The 23,514-nt window shown below is 36.3% G+C and overlaps 1 protein-coding gene across 1 annotated transcript in view; it reads right to left on the bottom strand.

The window, feature by feature from the left end:
- The window catches only part of tmtc2b (transmembrane O-mannosyltransferase targeting cadherins 2b), a 102,787-nt gene extending 84,913 nt beyond the window's left edge, over positions 1–17,874 (bottom strand). Inside the window, exon 1 of the mRNA XM_079873461.1 lies at positions 17,466–17,874. Coding sequence (XP_079729587.1) covers positions 17,466–17,548 — 83 coding nt within the window. The 5' untranslated portion in view covers positions 17,549–17,874. The remainder of the gene's footprint in view (positions 1–17,465) is intronic.
- Between the last annotated feature and the right edge of the window lie 5,640 nt (positions 17,875–23,514).

Here is a 23,514-nt window from a genome sequence, read left to right on the forward strand (position 1 = left end):
TCAATTTCTCACAGCTGGAAATGCTTGTCCCAGTCATAATAAATTCAATAGCTCTTCTCAATATACCCCTGGAGAAAGACAGTATTAGCCTTTGCATAAAATCACATACCGATAACTGACCAATGTGTCAAAAAGAAAGTGGAATAAAGAAAGAAAGAAAAGTTTATACCAATTTCTGGTATAAAAACTAGCGACATTTCAGTATTGTGACGACCCCAATTACATTTACATTTAACTTTAAGCTTGAAAAAGTTCCACACTATACGTGCATGAAACATTCCCAATCTCAAGTCAGCATCTGTAGACTTTCAAGCTCAAGAAGTTTTACTTTCAACAAATATGTTTCCGAGTAACACTCTCCTGTGAATGTAACAGCATTACACAACATGTTTCAGTTATAGTTCAGCCTGTTCCAACAGAGAGAACCCTGTGGCAAAGATAATCAAGATGTTTCACGTGTTGTTTTTCTTTCTTTATAAACGCAATTATGAAACGTAAGCCCTCCACGGTGTGCGAATGTAAAATTAACAGGAGAGAATGAGGGTTTTCTCAGTCCCAGACAAGGTGCCACTGAGGATTTAACCTTTAATCTGGTTTATCGGGAAAGTCTGAGCCCGTAACAGCTGCCGTTCATTCAATTGGCACCACTGATTATTAAACACCACCCAAAAAGAGTTCAAATTTAATTTAGATGTTGTTGCCTTCATTTACTTGCAACTTAAGGAACAATTTGGGAACCGAACTGTATACACCATGTATATATTGGTAAATTTGTTCTAAAAATATTTTTTTCTCACTTACATTGATTGGTATGGAGCCCCTAATGGGGCCTTTGTAAAAATAAAAATATACAGACTTTCGTGTACGCAAGAGAAATATGGGCGAATGATTCTCATGTCCCTTTAGGGGCACCATAGATTGGCATACAGGTATAACATGTTTTCCAATATGTAAAGGATGAATCCCTTTGGTTAAACAGAGTTGAAAAAGCATAATTTGAAAGTACAGTATTACTTAAGCCAAGTCAAGACAGTAGATGCCAAGTAGTCCTGTCAAGACCAGACCCAAAAGAAAGACAATCCTGGCCAATGGATGATTAAAGCATTTAAACAGAGCTTAAATTGTGATATTAACCAACGACAACCATTACACGAGCTGAAACCAAACCCTGTGAAAAGCCAAGTGCCTCCGCGGGTTCTGAGTATATAGATTTCAGAGGGAACTGCCATTTCAAATGGATCTTTCCGCTATGAATCAGATATGGTCTAAGTAAGACAAATAACTCTTGAATGCTCTTCATGCTGCACAGACAATATCCAATTTAACTTGAGAAACTTCAAAGTGACTGGAACGTCGACTTGAACGTGTCGACGTTCAAGTCGACACCACTTGGGTAAAGGAAATAATGGAAAGATCTGCAGCCAGCCACAGTGCCGGTCAAGCCATCAGCGTGACTCCAGCAGTAAGAAATGCAGGGTCTGTATTGTTCACTCAAATGTAAATATCCTATTCATACAAAGCAAGATGATCTTTGTTTAATGGCTGCCTTCCAGATTAGATCATGTTTAACCAGACAAATGCAACGGGTGTCTGAATACAGAACTGAGAGATAATTACTAAAATTAATTTATAATGGAGCTGATTACATGCTCTTAGACCCTGTGCAGCAGCAGCAGCTCTGGATGATTAATTTTAACATTGGCTGTGAAATGAGCATTTAACCCAAGACGGCAAGATTATGTAAAATGTATAGTTAAATACATTGAATGACAAGACTTGAAATAGGGTGGCTTAAAATAACAAATATAAGAAGTCTGAAAGATGTCAAAATATGTGTAGTGCAATATAATTTTAGGATTAAGACAACATATTAGCTTTTTCAACTCTGACCACAACCTAAATCCATATTCAGTGCTCTAAGCTCAAGTCAAAATGGACCCAATTTACTTTCTTTATAAATGATTCTGGTCTTATTAAATTTGATTTAACAGGGCATGTTATTTTAACAAAAAATAAAAACATTTTCTATTTTGTCGACGTCACAAACCATATGGCACCATTCTGTCACTGGACTACTAGCTTTCACAATAAAATCAATTTTAAATGTATAAAATCAACACCTTTTCTAGCTGAATGAATCGGTTGAGTGGTTGAGTGAATGAGTGAGTGAGTGAATCAATCACTCATAATACTCAAAAAGATACTTAACTCATCAACACCTACTAATGTAATAATGTGACCTACAGAAAGATTCACAGAATTAATTAGCAAACAAAGTGAACAATTCTTTTTGGTGAATTGACCAAAACTGACTATTGCTCTTTTAGAACTCATAGTAGGTTGAAAAAATAAAATAGTAAAACAAAAAAAGTAATAGACTCTAGGCCCTTCATTGGAGTCAACAACACTTCAGAATGAAATACATTTATTGGGGGGGATCGACATCGAGTCCACCCAAAACACTCTGCAAACACCACTTTATTGCCTCTTGACGACATCAGCAGAAGATACAGAGGATGCAACTTGGATAAACCGATGAATTCAAGGTCAGTGTAAAATGTGGTTGGAAAGAAACCTCCCAGTTCTTAAGCTCCATTTGAGCATAGGCATCACTAAGCAATGCCCAATGGAAACATTGTCCTCTTAGGCTTGCGAGACGAAATTGGTCTTTCGTTTCTTAACAAAACCTGTTTTTTGGCTAATTGCCTTCTAAAGCTAGGAGCAAGATGTGATTACATTTCAATCTAAGTTCATGATTACCAGAGATCGCTGTCTCTCTCTCTCTCTTTTTTTTTCATGTCAGGCCATTACTGTGCAATTAAAGCTAGATTTTGCCAACAAACATTTGAAGGCAGGAGCCTGCCAATTCATCTTACTACAGACAACCATTATTAATCACAGAGACAATTAACACACCCACATGCATAGACAAACACAAACCATTCCCCAGACACAGTGTGCAGGAAAGATGCCTTTCCCAGACACATTACGTTTATATGTCATTTAGGGCTGGAAAGTAGATGCTACAACCAACAGATGATGTCATTTTATGGCAATCTGCAAACAATGCATACATCTGCTGAGCTTTTCATCAATGTTTCTTGTAATAAATGTGAAAAGTGCTTTTGAAGTCCATGCATGGGTTTGCTATGAACTGGTAATGCTGTAATATGACACAAAACGCTTTAAGATGTGACTTGAGACAATAAATCCACTTCTGTCCATCACAGACAAACTGCATTACCAGGAAGCAACATCTCATCTTGACAGAGTGACTTCCATTACTGCATTAGATGTTTGGATTTCTGACCTTTGAAAGAGCCAGAGCCGTAGCCTAGTGGTGTGCAGACGTTCATTCATTCATTCATTAAAAAAAAAAAAAAAAAAACACTTGTGTAATGTAACCTTACCACAAGGTTCAACAAAATCAATCACAGACAGTCACAGGGCAGCACAATTGAGAGTTCCCAAACAGTTCCTTTATTTAAGTCCTTGATGAGAAGATGGAAACTTTGAAGTTATTGTGTCTCTCTGATGAGAACCATTGACATGGGCCTCAAACTTTCATAGCAGTCAATCACGCAAAAGCAAACATCTTCGATAAGCTGAAGAGGGTCCGCATCATTTAAAATGGTTTTAATTAGACATGTTGACATTTTCAACATGTTGGCAGTGAAGCTGGTGGGCTACATCTGGTGGACTACATCTACTTATTGATTATTTAAAGATCCCCACCAAGTCATCAAGGGCGTTTCTTCAGTTCTTAGTTTGTTATTCTTTGAACACTTAAACCTAATCACACTTTTAGACTGAGCTAGAGTCTTTCACTAATCATGCTTAGAGTCTTTTCTGCAGAATAAAAAATGCTTTTTTTTTTTTTTTTTTTCTCAAATCTGGGATATTCAGAAGCAGCAAGAACATTACACTTAATTTTGTGGCAGGATCAGTGGCCAACCTGTCAAAAAGACACATGTACTCTCTCAAAAGCTAAATTTCCTTTGAGACCCAAAAATAAACCTCCACTAACTCCCCCATCAAGGAAAGGAAGACCCCACTCTGCCTGATGTCCCACTGGGCAAACTAAACAGTGCGTGAGTTCAAGAGCAAGGGAAAACTTCCTGTAGTTCCGCTTTCTCAAGATCAATGCTCTGCAACACACACAATACACAAAAGCATTTCTTTATCTGGAGGAATGCCTGACTGGACATCTTTTCACAGTAAAGCATAGGATGAAAACTTTCCATTTGGTTTTATGACTGGTATAACAAATAATAATACTATTATTTTTAGTGTGAGAAGTGTAAAAATGTGCAGCCTAAACTTGATATAGACCTTTTAGAGTAAACAGTGGATGTTGGAATAGTATCCGGTCTAGGAATGTCAAAAGTTGGTTAATAATACAAACGAAAGTCTGAATGGATTGAATAAGCAAGGTCAAGCTAAGCGCAATGCAAATAATGGTGTGTGTCTATTATATTGCAAAAATATTGCACAATATTATACTACAATAATCTCCAGAAAGAGCACAAAGACACCACTTCCTGAAAAATCACTTCAATCACGGTTTACTTCATTTTTAATATGTGTTCCATTGTTTTACATTGTTATATTGATTGAAATTTGTTTCTCTGATCTTTATTGTATTACTGGCAGCACAATTGTTTTCAACACTGAGAATATAAATATTTCTTGGGCACCAATTTGGAAAATTTGAATGATTTCTAAAGGATCGCTTGACAATGAAGACTGGAGTAATGGCTGCCGAAAATTCAGTTTCACAAAAAAACAAAATGCATTTTAAGATTTTACTGTTTAATTTGTCTGTTTTAATGTAATTTTAATTAAATAAATTCAGCAATGGTGAGCAAAAGAATTTGAAAATCCTACTGAACTCAAACTTTTGAACGGTATACATTTCTTCTTACATACAAGAGAGGGTTTTATTTTTCATTAATTTAGCATTAGTTTTTTTTCTAAATTGGTATCGAGACTTGTGCAATTTCACTTGTTTTGCTGTCGACTACTAAAATTACAGTGTTCTGACAACCCTAATCTAGTCTGTCCCATAAACTACTCTACAAATGCTCTTCCCTGTCATATTGCTGCTGATGTCAGAGCTAGAGATGTTTGTATGCATTACAGTGATGACAGAAGAGATAACTTAGAAGTAGAACAACATGAACGCTGTTCCAAAAGCAATGACTCAACCTCCAAGATGTTCTATGCGATCACTCACAGCCAAAGGAAGCCTCGGTGACTGCTGCTGGGTTTGATTTGCTCCCTCCTTCGCTCATTTCTACTGAAAATGTATCAAAATTAAAAAAAGAACAGACATCTCAGTGCAGGCTGTCTTGGTCTCCTCAGAGACTGATATTGGTATCACAGATCACAGACTGAAAAAAAGAAGTTTGATGTCTGTTGAATGTTGAAAGATAGAAAACTGGTGACAAACAGCAAGTGTTGTTTTAGACATTCAGAAGTGTCCTCCATGGGGCCAATTAACAAAAGCATTGTGAAGGCCCACAAATTTGGATGGATGGATGGATGGATGGATGGATGGATGGATGGATGGATGGATGGATGGATGGATGGATGGATGGATGGATGGATGGATGGATGGATGGATGGATGGATGGATGGATGGATGGATGGATGGATGGATGGATGGATGGATGGATGGATGGATGGATGGATGGATGGATGGATGGATGGATGGATGGATGGATGGATGGATGGATGGATGGATGGATGGTATTACAGACATGGCACATTTTAAAATTAGGTTTCAATTCGAAATACAAACTCAAATTTATTTACATGAATTATTCACCAATAAAATGTCAATTTCATCATCATTCACTCACCAAATCTTTCCCTCTACCATAAGCTCTCAAATCCAATTCAGTGACGAGTCAAATTTCACAGGTTCTTGCATGTTCCATGACCGTCAAATTTTTCCACTTTTGAAATTTGACAAATATGAATAAAATGCAAGCTGAATGAAATCTGACAACTGCGGCAAATGGAAAAATAACTAACATTTTGGTCTTCTCTTCATGCAGAGCTATCATATGAAATCAGAGGACAAGTGGACTTCTTTATGACACTTTCATCATGCTTTTATTGTCCATCAGTAACCACTGGCTTTCAAAAGAGCAGCTACACATTTGTGACAAACATTTTTCTTTAAAAACAGGTTTTCTTTCTTTCTTTCTTTATTCTATTATTTCGTTTTTGTAGTTTACATGGAGACGTTAACGGTATCGTTTTTCAAAAACTTGCACTTTCAACCAGTTTTCAAAAGTTTGCGTTTTTTTCAAGCCCCCAAAACGCTGTTGTTGTGTAAATGAACGGCCAAAAAGTTCTATGTTTTTAATTGAAAACTGTCGCGTAAACGGACCCTTAATTCTGGGGTAAATTGTCCCTTTAAAGCAGTCAAATAACTCAAACCACAAATTAAGAAGTTATTTTTAGATTAAACACCTGTCTACTAGAGATACAGGAAACCAGACTGCCGGTAAACAAGGACACCCTGTGCTAATCATACCATTTGGCCTTTACATCATATTCTAAAGCCTTTATTACTAAATACCAGAATCTAATCCTCCTATCCCCCTGATCTCTGTAAGAAACCAAACGGGCACTGCCCATCTGGCATGATGTCAGATATGGAAAGCAGACGCCGGCTCACATGCCCTAGTTTGCTTACATGAGGTTGGCAAAGTCATCTCTGGCTTGCAAATCCAGCCACAGGATTGTTGAATCAAAGGTAATCTCAATGATAAGATCAGTGTAGAAAAAGGACTGTGGAAAAAAAAAACCTTTAGAGAAATGAAAGCTTTACTGAGCCTGAGCCAAAAACAACATCATTTGTTGACTTTGCATAAATGCATTAAAAGATTTGTGCAAATATTTAAAGATCTTTAAAAAGAAAGAGAGAGGGAATACTTTTTGGATTACTGAAAGTCTCAGTAAAATGATTTCCATTTCACTGATACTTATAGAAAGAAGTAAATGCAACAGTTTTAAAAAAAAATCTGGTGTTAAGATCTAATACTGATATGATCTTAAACAATTCAATGCAATTAAATAAACAGATGTTTATGTTGTATAGGATATATATATATATATATATATATATATATATATATATATATATATATTTGGATTTATAACTATACTTTCAGGCTTATAACTATATATTAGGATTTGCATCTATATATTCAGGCTTATATTCATATTCACATATTCGGATTTCATATATTTATTTCCAATTCTAATGAATCCAATAAGCAACCAGTACAAAAAACTGACTATACCCTATAAGATAAAAACAATGCACCTAAAAAACACCTAAATAATGCTCTGGTCTTCAGAGGAAGATGTCTGTCCTGGCACGTACATGTTTGCAGGGCTGATCAGATCGTTTCTGACAGGTTGATAGATACACAAAGGCAATGCATGTATTCCCTGCTCCAAGGAAGAAGAAAAAAAGCACTTCATTGTTCATTTGAGCCAACAGGCAACACAACTGAGGCTTATTTCTCATCAGTGAGCGGCAACGCTAATGGTGTGCACAGGCAGAAGGGTGAATAGAGACCACACAGCTCTCCACAAAGCACAAAAGTTTCTTGGCCAGGTCATGTCGCAGCTTCCTCTGCAGGCATAAGCTGCATAGGAGACACTAGAAGGTAGACCAAAGAAAAGAGAGGCTTGCTTTATTTTTTTTAAGTGCACTATAGCATCCTCCTCAGACGCTAGCAACAGGGGGGTTTTGTGCTTCAAATGGATCAGACGCTTTCCTGACACAGCACCCCCCACAATCCACAGGGCACTGCTAATCCTATTAAAATGAAGGCAGGCCGGCACAGGACCGGAACATGGCAATAGATCCATCAAGAATATTAGATGGAAATCAAACCTCTTGTCTCTGGCCTTTACCCAACTAGTGAAATGAACGAAAATGATTTGAGAGACCCGTGTGTAATGATCAGGCCGTGACATCACATTAACATTTTGTGAAATGGCTTCCATCTAAATATCCCCTGAAGCATCAGCCCACTAATTGACAGATAAAATCCATCTTTCTGTCAGTACAGCCAAGTTTTGTTGTTTATTCTTTTGCAAGTTCATTCTTGTCTATAATGTCATTTCTGAGAGTGGTTGTAGTGGTTGTGTTATTTTGACAAATATTGTGACTTCGACTTGAACTGTGATATGATATGTATGTGTAATATTTCTGCTGCTCAGATACAGCCAAAAAATAAAATAAAAATACAAAATAAAAACACAAAATCCCACTGAAACAGCAGCTTGATGCACGAAAACTATGCAAGAGTGAAAGAGAATTCAAGTGTCTTTGGATTTACATTGTATATGAACTTTGTTGAAAGTGAAGTTTTGTTGTATTTAATTAATTTATATTATTTAGCTGCCAACTTTGCTTTAATAAAACTCTAGCAAAGCTAAGTGAAGGAATTGACCACAAATTATTACAATATTATAATACAATTCTAACATTTATAATAATAATAATAATGTATTCTTAGTATTCTTTGTTATTATTATTTGAATATTATTCATTATGCATTTAACTTTTTTTCATTTGATTGTGTAACCCTAGTTTATAGGACAAAGGGAAGTACATGACTTACCTTAAATTTGCATACAGTTTACAGTTTAAGCATAGGCTTAATTCTACCTTAATTAGTGGCTAATGTGATTAGTTCAATAATTGAAGGGGGCAGAAAGAAGGCGGCCAAAGTAATGAATCTAGACAGATAATCTGTTAGGTTTAAATTAAAATGACAGCCGCAAAGACGCAGCACGATTGCGGAGGTAGCCATGCGATCCTACAGCATGTCCAATAAAGTTAATCTGCACTGCTGTCTTCTACTGTGCAGTAAACCTGCCGTACATATGGCCTTCCTCTTCCAGCCCTGATTACGGCCTGTCTGATTTAGAAGGCCTGAAAGGCCATCAGCTGTGACCAACAGCCCATTTTAGAGCCCCTATGGGCAGCGATGGGTCAGGCCGCACTGGCCTGCAGTTTATTTCGGCTCACACATCACAAATGACAATCATCTGCCCTGGCAATCACAGAGAGAAGCTGCTCCCTCAGAGGGCCAATGGAGTGGGATGACGGCCATCCAATCTCAGTCTGTTCTGACAAAGCTTCACTTCAGTAATCAAGCTGGAGGGACAGCCCCCCTCTGCTGCTTACCAAGACGATTGAGGAGAGAGGGGAAAAACCTCGGCTCGCTCCCAATCCCGACATTTCAGTCTAGACGCCATCTGGACAATGGACATGGTTATCAAGAGGCACCTGCATGATTTAAGTATTTTAGCTGTTGCTTTTTAAAATAAAGCACAAGATAATAGTTTGTTCCAATGTTTGATGTCTATAAAGAAGCAATTTGCAAATGATTAATCATAGTAAATCATAATTTTGAGTTCAAAAAGGAATAAAGAGCTTTGATCTGATGCTTAATGGCGATGCACTGTAAAACTTGAAGGGAGAGTTCACCCAAAAATGAAAATTCTGTCATCATTTACTCACTCAAGTTGTTCCAAACCTGTATGAATTTCTTTCTTCTAAACACAAAAGAAGATATTTTGAAGAATGTTGGTAACCAAACAGTTGATGGACCCCAATGACTTCTATAGTATTTTGTCCATATTTTAGAAGTCAATGGGGTCAATCAACTGTTTGGTTACCCATATTCTTAAAATATATTCCTTTGTGTTCAGCAGAAGAAAAAAATTCATACAGGTTTGGAACAACTTGATGGTGATGATCAGAGGAATTTTTGTATAACAGGCATTTGTACAGTTCATGTTTAATTCATTAATGTCGTTTCTTTGTAATTATTTGTGAAATTTACAAGCAGTTTCTGTGGTATTAAAATTCTAGTACACCATTTTTTTTCCAAGTGTGTAAAAATGCTGAAAACTGCTTTTGTTCCAATCCCTATAATCCCAATTTAATTTAATATATTTTTTACAAAGAGTGAATATATCAATGCATCACAAAACTTTGGATACTTTGGATCCCTGTTTTTTATATTTTGTTAAATATAATTATCAAGTGGCAGTTATTTCTATGCACAAAAGCATGAGAGACTGAAAAATATTCCTCAAATTCACTCTGATTATGATGGTGTGAGGCAGCTGGAGATACCAATTGTAATTTTTAGGTTACATACCTTTACAGAACATTTCAGAATACACCTCTGCACTGGTATTTCTATCTGAGACATAGAGAATGGTGTTTTTCAGTCAGTTTAAACCCCAGACACAGAAGAACTGCAGTAAATTGGAGAAATAGTTTGTCCAAGTTTACAGCCATGAAAGTTGACCTTACGAGGTCATGGCCATAGTAATTGTTAGTCAGATTACTCAGTGGGAGACACCAAAACCCCACACAAACACCATACAGTAGGGCGGGTTGTGTTTAATAGTGTTTGTGGTTTGTCAGAAGGCCCGCTGACCCAAAACTCAGAGGTTAGAATACGTCACAGAGAGAATGGTCCAAGAGGATCCTCAGAGAACAAAAATGTCTACAATCCACAACTTTTAACGGTCCACAACCCTAGTGTTTCTGAGGGCAATGACAACAATGTTTTCCAGTCTAGCAATACACTAATTTACACTTTATCAATATACTAATAAAATGCGTACCTTCAATGCTTTGGAAACCTTTTGTGCAATGGAAAGTTATGGATGTTAAAGGTTCTTCATGGAAACATCAATACCAATAAAGAAGAGTGAAATATAATACAATATTACGCTTTTTTTTCTTAACATATTTGCGACAGTCGAAATATATGTTACAGAGGAAAAAAAAGCGAATACTATAAAAAAAAATTAAATCCATATAAAAACATGCTAAATTAATTCCACTGAGATTGTCATAAAACACAGACGTCACAGATCTTTTCTTTAGTAGACAGTTTGTATGCCAGAGTCGATTCACGCATGTCAAGACTTACACCACTTGTGTTGCGGTTCCTAATAAAGTTACAAGCCAACTGGTTACAGGTTGCTGACCAAAGCCAATTTAACCAGCATTTGTCACTATGACAGTGTTAACTTTGGGCTCTGATTCCATCTATACACTCATGCAATGGCAGACTACAGTCACGCCATAATGAACTTAAAGCAAAAATATTTATAATGCCGTGAAAGCGAATGCAGCTGTTTCACAGTGAAATGGCACAGGTGGCTGTTCAATCTGGTGTTTTATTTTATGACATCTCTACTCAAACCAAAAGATGAGGCAATACGTTTCCCTCATTCTGGATGTGCCAAAATACTCCCTGAAGTTATATGACTTAACCCACAGTTTGAAGTCTCTTAAACCTGCAAGTCACTGGCACGCACTTGGTGTAGTTTTGCACTGTCTGTGCATAAAAATTGATGAGCCTCGGTTTTAATCTTATCCCAAAAGATCTAATCATTTACAAGTCTCACAAGGAAACACATTGCACTAATTAATAAAGAGCAATGCAGAAAACACAACAGACTAACAAACAAAGAGTCTCTACAGTGTCTGACTGAAGTACGAACAGACACATTGAACTTGACCACAATATGCCAATGATCCGAGCGCCTTCTCGCGAGGGACTCTTTGAGTCAATGGCATAATCGTAGTCATCTGGAATGCTGATGTCTACATCAAACTCCCCATGAATCCTCAAACAAAAGTACAGAAGAGGAGTCACAAAAACATAAAAAAAAGAGAAACACCCACAATGCTTTGCAAACATGACCATCTGGACTGAGCTGTTGGAGGATTAAAAGGGGGCCGTGTAAGGGTGCTGTGAGCTCTCCCGCTCTAATTTTTCTCTCTCAGAGATAATTACAGGGTACCACTGGGATGGACGGATTGAGGAGAGAGATGCTCCGAGTCTGGGTTGCCGCCCTTGGATCTCGACATCACCACAGAGCCAAAGTGTGCGGTCGGATCCACAGGGTGGACACTCCAGCAGTGCCTGAGGAGAACAGAGCCAGACAGCACCACAAAACCCAAACCAACAGCACAGACTATTTAAAGCGCACACCAGCTCATCCCTGCAGCCTCAGCTAAACAGGCTTAGTAACCAAACTACCAATAGAAGCACTCGGAAAATTGCTTAATGGAGAGGAGTCAGTATGAAGATAAAAGCACCAAAGAAGTTTTTTTTTTTTTAAAAGCACACATTTAATAACACACTTATAACAATATTTTTGATTAATCCAATATTTTGTTAATCAATTTTTAAAAAAAAAATCATCGCACTAACATTTTTCTGGAATTAATCCCACCTAAAAATACATTATGCAATAATACAATAATATATTTTTCTACTATAATACATATGTTCACACTGAATATCATAAATAACGTAGAAAAAGAAACAAAGACAGTATATTTTGCATATTTGTTTTGTATTTGTTTATTTACTTCATCTAGTACTATGAATGAAGGCAAGTATACTGATACCAAATCACTGATACCAAAACTGCTACTGATGTCTCTATTTAATCGATCTTTTCTCAAATTCTGGGGATGAAATGAATCATTTAACAATACAGTATAATTACAAGCCATAATTTTTAACATTTATTGGGCTTTTAAAAGGAACAAAATTGAATTTAAGTGAACTTGAAACAATATTTACATAAATCTATTATAATAAATGTCACATAGCTATGCCTTTATAGTGTTGAAAATACTGTAGTAATATGATGCTGTTTCTGTCAATATTAAATCTCGGTCTGAACGAAAGCTGCCATTTAATTTTTCGCAAAGTAAATTACAAGTTTAAACATTTGCTATCAATATTTTAGAACCTCTTGATACAAGGTCAGAATCGCAAGTATTTACACACACATACAAACACACACCCATACACATATTATATATGAAGAGTTCAGATGCAAAAGCCTCTAAGTGCCATCTGAAATTTTCTTCTAGAATGATCATTTTTATAAACCTTGTATATTTAAGTTCAGTAATTTCACCTAAATGACAATTAATAGGTAATATGCATTGCCATTTAAGTGAAATTATTGAACTTAAATGAACAAACTTGATAAAAATGATCATACTAGAAGAAAATTTCAGATGGCACTTAGAGGCTTTTGCATCTGAACTCTTCATACAGTATAATATATATATATATATATATATATATATATATATATATATATATATATATATATATATCATATATTAGGGCTGTCAAACGATTAATCGCATCCAAAATAAAAGTTTGTGTTTACATAATATATGTGTGTGTATGGAGTATAATTATTTTCTATATATAAATACACACACATGCATATATATTTAAGAAAAATGTGTTATTTATATGTAAAATATTTATATATAATATAAATTATATATAAATATATATATATACACAGTATATACATGCAAATATGTCTTAAATATATACATGCATGTGTGTGTATTTATATATAGAAAATAATTATACACCGTACACACACATATATTATGTAAAATCAAACTTTTATTTTGGATGCGATTAATCGCGATTAATCGTTTGACAGCCCTAATATATATATATATATATAAGCCCTCTTTGTTTCCATTTCTACAAAATTTAAATAATTATTTCTGCTTACACAGCCAAGGTTGCACAGAAAGAGAATTTTGTTTTTTATTTACAATGGTTCACTTCACTGTACACACAAATCCCATTCTACATTATTTTCAGCTCCAAATTCTTTTACACTCTGAAAAAGGTCACATTATGGAAGATAAATACATTGCAAATGCCATTTCGTGCTGTCTTCATAAGTACTTGTGGAGGAAGTAGTCAAAACTTATCTGATGCTATTTGACATGTGAAAGGAAAAAAGAAAAATTAGCCATTTAAGGAACTCCAATTCATCCAAAGCTGCCTTCTTTCCAAAACCACAAACCCTAAATAAATACAGCCTGCAAGAACTTGAAACGGCAATGGGTTTGCCCTCAATTTCAGGTGAATGACGACGATTCCTCATGCGACTTCATCTATCAGGCTTCTGGACAGGTTCACAGCAGGCCACGGAGATGAGGCCATAACTCAGCCCTGGCATCTCTCCACTCTTTTCTCCATCTCTGCTCTGGGTGTGAGGATTATGGCATCACAGATATGAGCTCCACGAGTTATGGCCTCCACTCAGCGGAGCAGGTGTCAGGGTCGGGTGTGATTTGGAGACAGAGAGCAGATACGGAGAGCTCCCTGGGGACCGCTGGGACACACAGCACTAAAGTCAAGCTTACTGAACGTCTAATAGACCTGAGTGATGGTATGTCACAACAGAGTAAACAGTTCTCGGATACCAGCAGAGAAAGCAGCTGAAGTTTTTAATGAGGAAGCAATAAGAAAATGTAGTACCGGTAATAGTTATTTCTCATATTATTAGATGGACAATTTCCTTTTAGATTTACAGCAACTGTCTTCATAAATGGATTTAACAGTGCATCATAAATAAAACCACAAGACAAAGAGATGCAGATGCACTTTTAAAAGGCAACTTATTTAAATCAGGAATGAAATGTTTTTTCACTTAGAATTCTGTTATAATCCTTAAGACAATAATTCCTGTTATAAACTTCTTCCAACATGAAACAGCCATGAGTTGCCTGAAAATGAAACTGCATGTCATGCTTAAAAAGTGACTAGACGTATAACTCATGCTGCCTTTGCCATCAAAATTTCACATTTTTCAGCTTTTTAGCCAGCATTTTGAAGCGAATGTTTTGTGCATTAAGCTGGTTGCAATATATATGTGCAGAACCACTTTGCTAAGTGCTCCGTTTCCTGTCCCCACATTAAAAATCATAACCCCCATTCCTCAACGCTTTTATTATGCTCCAAAATCAAACGCCAACCTCCCGTTTTTAATAAAGCCCTTATACGACTAGGGATATCTGATAGTGCTCTCTTAAATGTTACCAACATTGGTCCTCACAAGCCTGTGGTTCAATAACAGAGGTCAGTGCAGTGATTTAGGAGACGGTTCTCGCTTACACATGTGATATCAGGATTCAAACAAAGGCTTCTCGTCCCTTACCACGTCACATCTGCTCTTTCTCAGCGCAAATTAAACGATAACTAGCACAGGGTGTGTAACACTGCCCAGGACCGGCCTGAAACTCGTTTCTGTGCTCTTTCCACCTCAAGGAACGCTGTGAGACAAAATGTCATTTCAGTTTTTAAATGACGCCTGCTACTAATTACAAAAATGAGGCATAAAAACAGAAGGTACTGCTTGAAAAGCCTACGCAGACTGCAACTTACACAAAAATACCAATATACAGTGCACAATTTGTATGCTACTATACAAGTAGTAACGGGTACTTTGGTATTATTGCCCAGAGGACTGTAATTGCTCTAATAGCTAAGGAAAATGAAAAAGAAACTCGTGTCAGGACGCCCTGAGGAAAACCATTTTTTTAAGATTCCACACATTTTTGAGATAGTCAAGAGCACCAAGAAAGAAAAACATGTTTAGCCTATGGTTCTTATAGCATAAGAAAGCTGTTAGGCGTCTAATTAAAAAAAATTAGTCACAGTAAATTTAGGAATCTAACCCTGGAGACACATTAATTTCACAATCGGCGACAGTTGACGCGTTCATCGCTTGATTGCTCTCTGGATTATTGCTTCTCAACTGTGCGGAACTGTCATGCAGCTCTAGGTTTCTTTAATGTTATTATAAAGTGCCCTAACGCTACTTAGGAAAATAAATTTGTCATCCCCATGGGGTGGCAGGGTGAATAGCTTATGAAGAGCTACCGTTCTCCCTGTGAGGGTTGATGGATATTTGGCTTTGCCATCCATTAAAAACAAGTGGCCGGAGCAAGTGTTGAGATATTTGTTTTATAAAAAGTATTTAATATTACTAGGGTTTGGGATTAGGGTCAGAGATTTATGATATTTTCATGATGTTCTGGTTAATAACTAGGTTCTTCTTATTGAATTAAAAACATGCATTGCGACTGGTCTTACTTCTCAGTCTGATCCACCTATGTTCCCCATAGATTACTGGTAGGGTTAGGAATAGGATTATGTTTAAAGTCCATAGGAAACAAAGGGGAGCAGCAGACTTCAACAACACCGGTACGGTCCAAATCCCAAACGAATTAGTCCTATTAACTGGTTATTTTTGGTTGAATCAAAACCATAAAGAGCAGCCAGAACAGCGAGAACAGTACAATTCCCCAACAGATGATGAGTCTGTTCTTTTTAGGGAATTACAGTGATAGTTCACACAAAAATTTTACATTTTCTTCATTTACTCACCCTCATGTTGTTCCAAACATGTATGAGTTTCTTCCGTTGAACACAAAAGAAGATATATTAAAGAATGTTGGTAACCAGACAGATGACGGCACCTATTGACTTTAATAGTATTTTTTTCCCCCTTCTATGGAAGGCAATGTGTGCCGTCAACGGTCTGGTTACAGTACCAACATTCTTCAAAATATCTTTTTTGTGTGTGTTCAACAGAACACAGAAAGAAAGAAACGCATACAGGTTTGGAACAACATGAGGGTGAGGAAGTAATGACAAAATTTTCATTTTTGAGTGAACTATCCTTTTAAAAACACGTATTAATCAGTCGTTGTGGTTCCTGAATTAATCTGACTCACTCACTGAACCGCAAATTACGTTCGTAATGTCTGATGCAAAATGAACCAAAATCTGTACGGCTTGTGAAACTTCAATCATAGGTTTTTGATATCACAATGTGTAATCAAATTATATTTTATGAATGAACGAAATGTTGCCACATATTTTTGGAATGGAGGCTATAGGCTACAGTTCTAATTCGATCGCACTTGGCCCGCTTAAAAAAAAAAAGTAATTTAAAAGTCACTAAAAATCTGTGATAACACTTTTTAATTATCTTTTATTATTAGGCTATTATTATTCATTTGTGGCAGAAGACTGCTGGGGGCAATAAGAATTCAAATTTATTTCTTCCTCAAAAGTACTAAAATGATCATAAATGCAATCGGAACATAGCCTAATTCCCATTCCTAAATATCACCATCTGACACTAATCCTAAATTACCAGGCTCAAACACGGCCAGTTCCCCCGGGCTGACACAATTCCCCTGTAATAAATAAACGGACAGATTGGGATATTCTTAGGCATCACTTTACATTCAATCCCAAACAGATAGCACGTGATTCGCGTCCTTGAGCGCATTGCAAAACAAAACCAGCAAAACACGCGCAACACTCGAGGTTTGAAACTTGCACGGCCGGCTCTGTTTATCTCCTGACAGTTGTCATGCTCGCGCCGCCATTCCCTGCGTTGTCGCAACATGTAACGGAATCAAAAGAACAAAAGCCGCCGCTACTACATTCGGCTCAACGTTCTCCGGTTGCTACGAAACCGCTGAACTCACTGAGATGAGGAAGAACGTGCTGATGTATCAGAGTCATTCATTGGCATACCTGTCATCGTAGCAGAAATCGGCGTCCAGTGTGTTGACATACAGGAGCAGTGCCACGGCGCTGCACACCAACTCTGCGATCATCTCTCAAAAAAAGAAAAGAAGGAAAGGAAATGAAAGAGTTGAAGGATGATATTAAAGCCCTTCTTTGATTTCTCTCTTCGTCTTTGTCAAAATGCCTCTGCCAGAAAACAATATCCGAGTCCCCATCCTTGCAAAGAGTTGAAATGAATTATCCAGACATCCTCCTCTTAACCCATGTTATTTGCGGAGAGAATCCTGTAAGGTAGAGTGGATGGGGCACGTGTAGTATTTACAGTACGGTCTACTGTGTTTGGGCGTCCTTACACCGAGAGTGTTGAGGTGATGCATAGTGAACGCCGAATAAATGTCGTGATTGAGCCGCGTGTGGTTAGTGGCTCCAGTGCGCATGCGCACGACCCCTCCTCCTGGGTATGTATACACATGCACACGGTCTGACTTAACCCTCTATTGCATGCATTATAAAATGTTTACGCCATGTTTGATTCACTTTTCTTGCATAAAATGAACCTGTTTAGTGACCTAAAACATTTCTGAGCAATAACATGTGGGTGTGTTCCTTTTTAAGTAGCCTATCATGTTTCAGTTCCAGAATTTAAATAAACCTGACATTTCTGACCTTTTAAATAAAGAAAAATATCTGTGCTCGCTAATGAATTTGAGCTTTTTAACAGCTATGCATCTTTATCTGTTATATTTGCTCATATTTTTTCAAAATAAGAAGGTTTATGTTACATTTTATGTTGTTTATTGCATTATTCTGGTGTTCGTCATTGTGTATATGACACTGTGCACTGTTTGGGTAATGGTTTACCAATTGCCAAAATTGGTAATTTTCTGGCAACAACAGCTGACTTTTTTGTTCTGTAAATTTAACAGGATTTTTTTTACAGTAAAATTAATGCATGAGTAGGACCATATTATATTGCATACAGATACATTAACTTATCATGACCATTACCATGCTAAACGTTTATTCTGTCATGACTGAGCTTTCTTCTGAAGCCTAAAATGTGTCTCTTGACATAAGAGTGCATGTTAAACAATTACTTGTGTCTCAGATTTAATTTGCTGTGGTGTTAACAGCAACTAATGATAAATATAGCAGTGTAAATTTAAAATGTGCTAAAAGTGCATCCAAGTGAGTGAAAATTCAAAAGGGTGTCATCTTGTCATTATGCATTTATCATTGTTTCATCTGGTGAGAGCTGAGATTCAGCAGATCATTAAGGCACAAAATGCAATTGATAATTTTGACACATTGTCACACTTAGTTTGAGTTTAGCACTCAGCTCTTCGGTTGATCCGTTAATTCTATAGCGCTTGGATTTAGTCAAAACCAGGTCAGTTATTAGTAGTAGGGTATTGGGGTAAGATAACCCCCAGGGAAAGATGATCCCCCCAACCCCACCCTATTTTTTTCCCTGACCATAGATGGCAGAAAATCTCATCTCAGCACTTTTGTCATTTCATCTGAATATCAATTTGTGAGATTTATTTTGTCAAAACAGTTTTGAGGTTAATTGATCTAATTTTGTGTCTCTGGAAAATATTGTAATATGATGAATTTGCATTATGTTGAGATACGGGGGCCTATTCACCCAGCTTAACCCTCTTTTAATATTTGACATTTTGTGCTGTAACAGCTAAACTAGCAAATGTTTCTATTTATTTCCTATAATAACGCATTGGCTGATGCATCATCATCCTGCACATATCTAAATGTTACAATTTAAAAGTAAATCCACATTGTTCTTAAGGGGAACATCTTCCCCCATCCTGCCCTATAAAAACAGCCATAATGATGATAACAACTACTACTAGTACTACTAGTAACGCATAGTCTATCAAGTCTGTATACATGCAATCCTAAATTAGGTGGATTTTAAAACATCCAGTAGAGGGCCCACATTCAGAGCACATGCCATTGTCTTTGGCAAAAGTGGAGAAACACGAAATGTATCGCTCCTATAATCAGGTCTTCCACCTACATACATTTTTCATTTAGCAGCAGCCATACAGTTTAAGCAGGCTTTATGTGTAATATGTACTGCTTTCTTCAAACAGCAGGGAGTATTTGGATTCCTTTGAAGACTTGAGAAATTGAAGAAAAGAAACCGAGGAAGAGAGAAAGAATCAATCTTGTAGTTGCTAAGGACACAAAGAGTGCTCTACGGTCCAGTGAATATTGATGTAATTCTAGTTCAATAGCGAGACTCGGGCTACTTAGACAGGCTTCAATGTGGCCATTCACAGAACAGCAGGACACTATGATGTGATTTATTACAGAACTGATGGAATCGTAGGAATTGACCCTTTGTAACTCATGCACTTAGTTGATGTTCACAAAAAAAATGTATAGGAATGGGTGTGCCATAAGACAACCATTTGTTTTTTTTTCTGAGACTATAGTTTTCAGTTGACTCCTCATGACCACATGGCTTAATTTGAGATAATTCTGTGCACACAGAATAGGGATATACACGGAAACCTCAAAATTCCTGTCACTGTGATAATTCTACGTAGGTACGAGAAGCAGTTAAACTAAGGCCCACAAATTTAAGCTTAGCAAAGTCTCAAATCCCACAATCTCTTTTAGAGCAGAATAAGTACGCTTGAAGTATGTGGCCCTTCAAATTCATTTGCAGCACAGTGCCAGCTGCAAATTACATGGCATGCTTCACATTTGAAGGTATAAATGGATTGAGTGCACAATAAAGAGCTCGAAAAGTACATATCTGTTTGCTTATAACAATTCAAGATTATACGAAGACTTATAGACCATGCTGAAATGTCATTAACTAAAGTATAATATCAAATTCCTGTATATGAAATAGGTGTAATCCCTCTTGTAAATGTATTATTTGTGCATGCCATTTTTCAATGTCAAATTCATATGATTTTCTAATAATCTGTTTCCTGTGTGAAACCTCCGTTACTTTAAGGTTAACATAGCCTGCTATGTGCATATGGTCTTTAAACTCATTTGCCTAGTTTTTTACATTTGCAACTAGCACTTTTTAGCCTTTTAGCACTTCATAAATATGTTGTCTATTTACCAAATATTTGTAAAGAACTTTTGTAAAGCCGTTGTTTCAATAGATGTCTTTTTGTATTGGAAGAAAGTTTTAGTTCAGGAAGTTATTTAAGCAATATTACATGGACATGAGTGCTGTTGGTCTGATACAAATCTCATATCAGTGTGATATTGGGTTACACTTTATTTTACGGTCTCATTGTTACAGTGTAATTATATATTTAAGTACTGAGTAATAATAATTAACAACATATACTTACTATAGGGTTAGGGTCTATAGGATTAGGTTTTGGTTTAGGGTTAATTGCATGTAATTATGCATAATTTACTCTTATTACACATGTAACATATATAACAAGGACGCTGTAAAATAAAGTGTTCCCTGATATTGCTTTAAACTAACATTTAAAGAAAGAAACGGTTAATACCGACAGCAGAATAAATCATTGTGAATCTCCAAGAAACACAATATAAGTGTTTTGTTGAATGAATCAACATTTTTGAACAAATTGATTCGCTTGACAGAATGATTCTATGATTCACACCAATAAGACTGAATTAATCTGTTGGGTGAATAATTCAATGATACAAATATGATCAAATCCGAGGACTATCTGTTGTATGGATTAACGGCTACAACATATTTATAAAAAAATATATTTAATAATAATAAAAAAAAGCCATTTAATGGTTTTTAAAACTTAACATTTTAAGTTTGTTCTTTCTTTGTACTTTATGTTCTCCTCTTTTCAAAGCTTCACCCCCTCTATGTCCATTTGTTCCTATGCAACTGTTATATTTTAATAGATTACAGCCCACAAGATCACATGTCTACAGTTAAAAACAGTTTCTTTACATGGCCTTTAGCCACATAAGTGATATTACCATTTCATTTCAAGGCAGAATGATTTAATGTATAGGATGCGGTGATGGATGGGAGAACCTGGTGTATTTGTCACCATGAGATTAGAAAGAGTGACATTTGTGATTGATACCATTTGCTCCTTCATTACTCATTTATGGTTTGCAGGCTTGGTTAGCTTGTAACCAAGGACTGTAAGTGCATGTAATTGACAAAATTGCATAATGCCTGTTTTATTATCAACTTCCCATCAGTGTTTAGAGATATAGAGATTTCCCTGGCCAAAAAAATAAAATAAAACTCTGAATTCATTTTTAAAATGCTGAATTCAGTATAGAGTAGCCATTGAAAATGCCATTTCAATAACAGACCACTTTTGGAGAAGGGTTTTTTCTGCATAGTTAAAAAAGTAATTAGTGAGGCATTTATATGAAAGTGAAAGTCATTCATGAGCAAGCAGGTTGTAAGTCAGCAGGCCATCAACAGCCAACACCAGGAAAATGGAAATATACTGTAACCTTCCTCTATCACTTGACTTAACTTAAAAAAGTGAGGAAACCCATTGCCCTAAATTTATTAAGTTAAAAAAAAGAAAGAAAAAAGGTATGTGGTTTGTCAAGTTCACATAACTTAATTTTTTCAATTACTCATCAACACTGTAAAAAGTGAACAGTTGGATCAACTTAAAAAAAAAATAACTTCAATTGGTAACACCTAAAGAAATGAAGTTTTCTCAACTTAAATGATCACATTTTATCGTGAAAAACGTGACAATTTAAGTTGAGAAAACTTAATTTCTTTAGGTGTTACCAATTGAAGTAATTTTTTTAAGTTGATCCAACTGTTCACTTTTTACAGTGAAGTTTATTACTTAATCATTTTAAGGCAATGGGTTTCCTCACCTTTTTTAAGTTAAGTTAACTGATCACTTTTTACAGTACCTACTAATAATAAACTCAAGTAAATAATTGCATAGCGACCTTCAACAGGTTTTGGAAGTTTTGGATGTCTTTCAATTATTAAACTCTAGATTGACTTTGACAGATCTGCATTGAATGAGTCACGGATGAAAAACATTTCCACTCACATGTCCACATGATTTTGACTTTGGTAACTTTATCTGGGCAAAAAAAGAAGTTGTTTTGCAAGTTCCCTACTGAGCAACTATGGTCTCGAAGACATGTGTGATGTGAAGTATGAATGAATTCTGTATTTGGAAAAGATCCACTCTATATTATACGAGTTGGCGTAAAGTGTTTCATGCCCATAAAACACAAAGAATCAGTATTTTACGCTCGAGTACCTGCACCTGCACACATTCACAACACATCAAAAGTAGTTAAGGTTATTTCCAGCAGAGATGGAAATCTCATATTACTCACAGAAGTGTGATAAAGAATGAACGGATGGACGGCACTAGCAACAGAAGAACGTAATACAAAATCTAACCCAGAACATCAGTGTAATAACAACTGAAGGCTATAGATAACCTTTCTCCAGGCTCATGTCTACATGAATTTATGTGTAAGGAAATTCCATGGTGTAAAAGATTGCTTCCTCGTGGTATCAGGTAAACTATCCTACCTTTTGCAAGAGAATATCTTCAGTTTCCCATCTGTTTATACCGTATGAATGTAGGAATGTATGCATTTTTGTGGCTTTATTCTCAAACAGTATTAGACAGAAGGGGGTCAATGACTGTCATTAAGAGGCTTGGATGGAGGCCTGTTCCCCAAAACCGGCCTGTTCCAGCCGCCCATAGTTTCTCTCCGCATCCAATGGCTTTCCCACGTCTGATTTACATAATCAAATAACCCAGTTGCACAGTTTTTCCACACTCAAAAAACTCGAATCGCTGAAATAAACCTTTCTTCCATATCCTCACACATTTTTTCCTCACATATCAGTCAAATAGAGCATGTTTTCAAAGTCAACTGGCATTCATAACCCATTTTACTTTATAATGTGACACATTTCCGACTGAAACAAGATGTTCGATGAGGAAAAAAGTAAGGTGGGACTTGATTTATTCTGTCGGGAAATTATGGATCTTTAAAAGTGGTTGTTACATACATTGATTGAAAAATAAGATGGATTGGTGATGTCAGC

This window comes from Squalius cephalus, assembly GCF_949319135.1.
Source record: "Squalius cephalus genome assembly, chromosome: 6".
Classification (NCBI taxonomy): Eukaryota; Metazoa; Chordata; class Actinopteri; order Cypriniformes; family Leuciscidae; genus Squalius; species Squalius cephalus.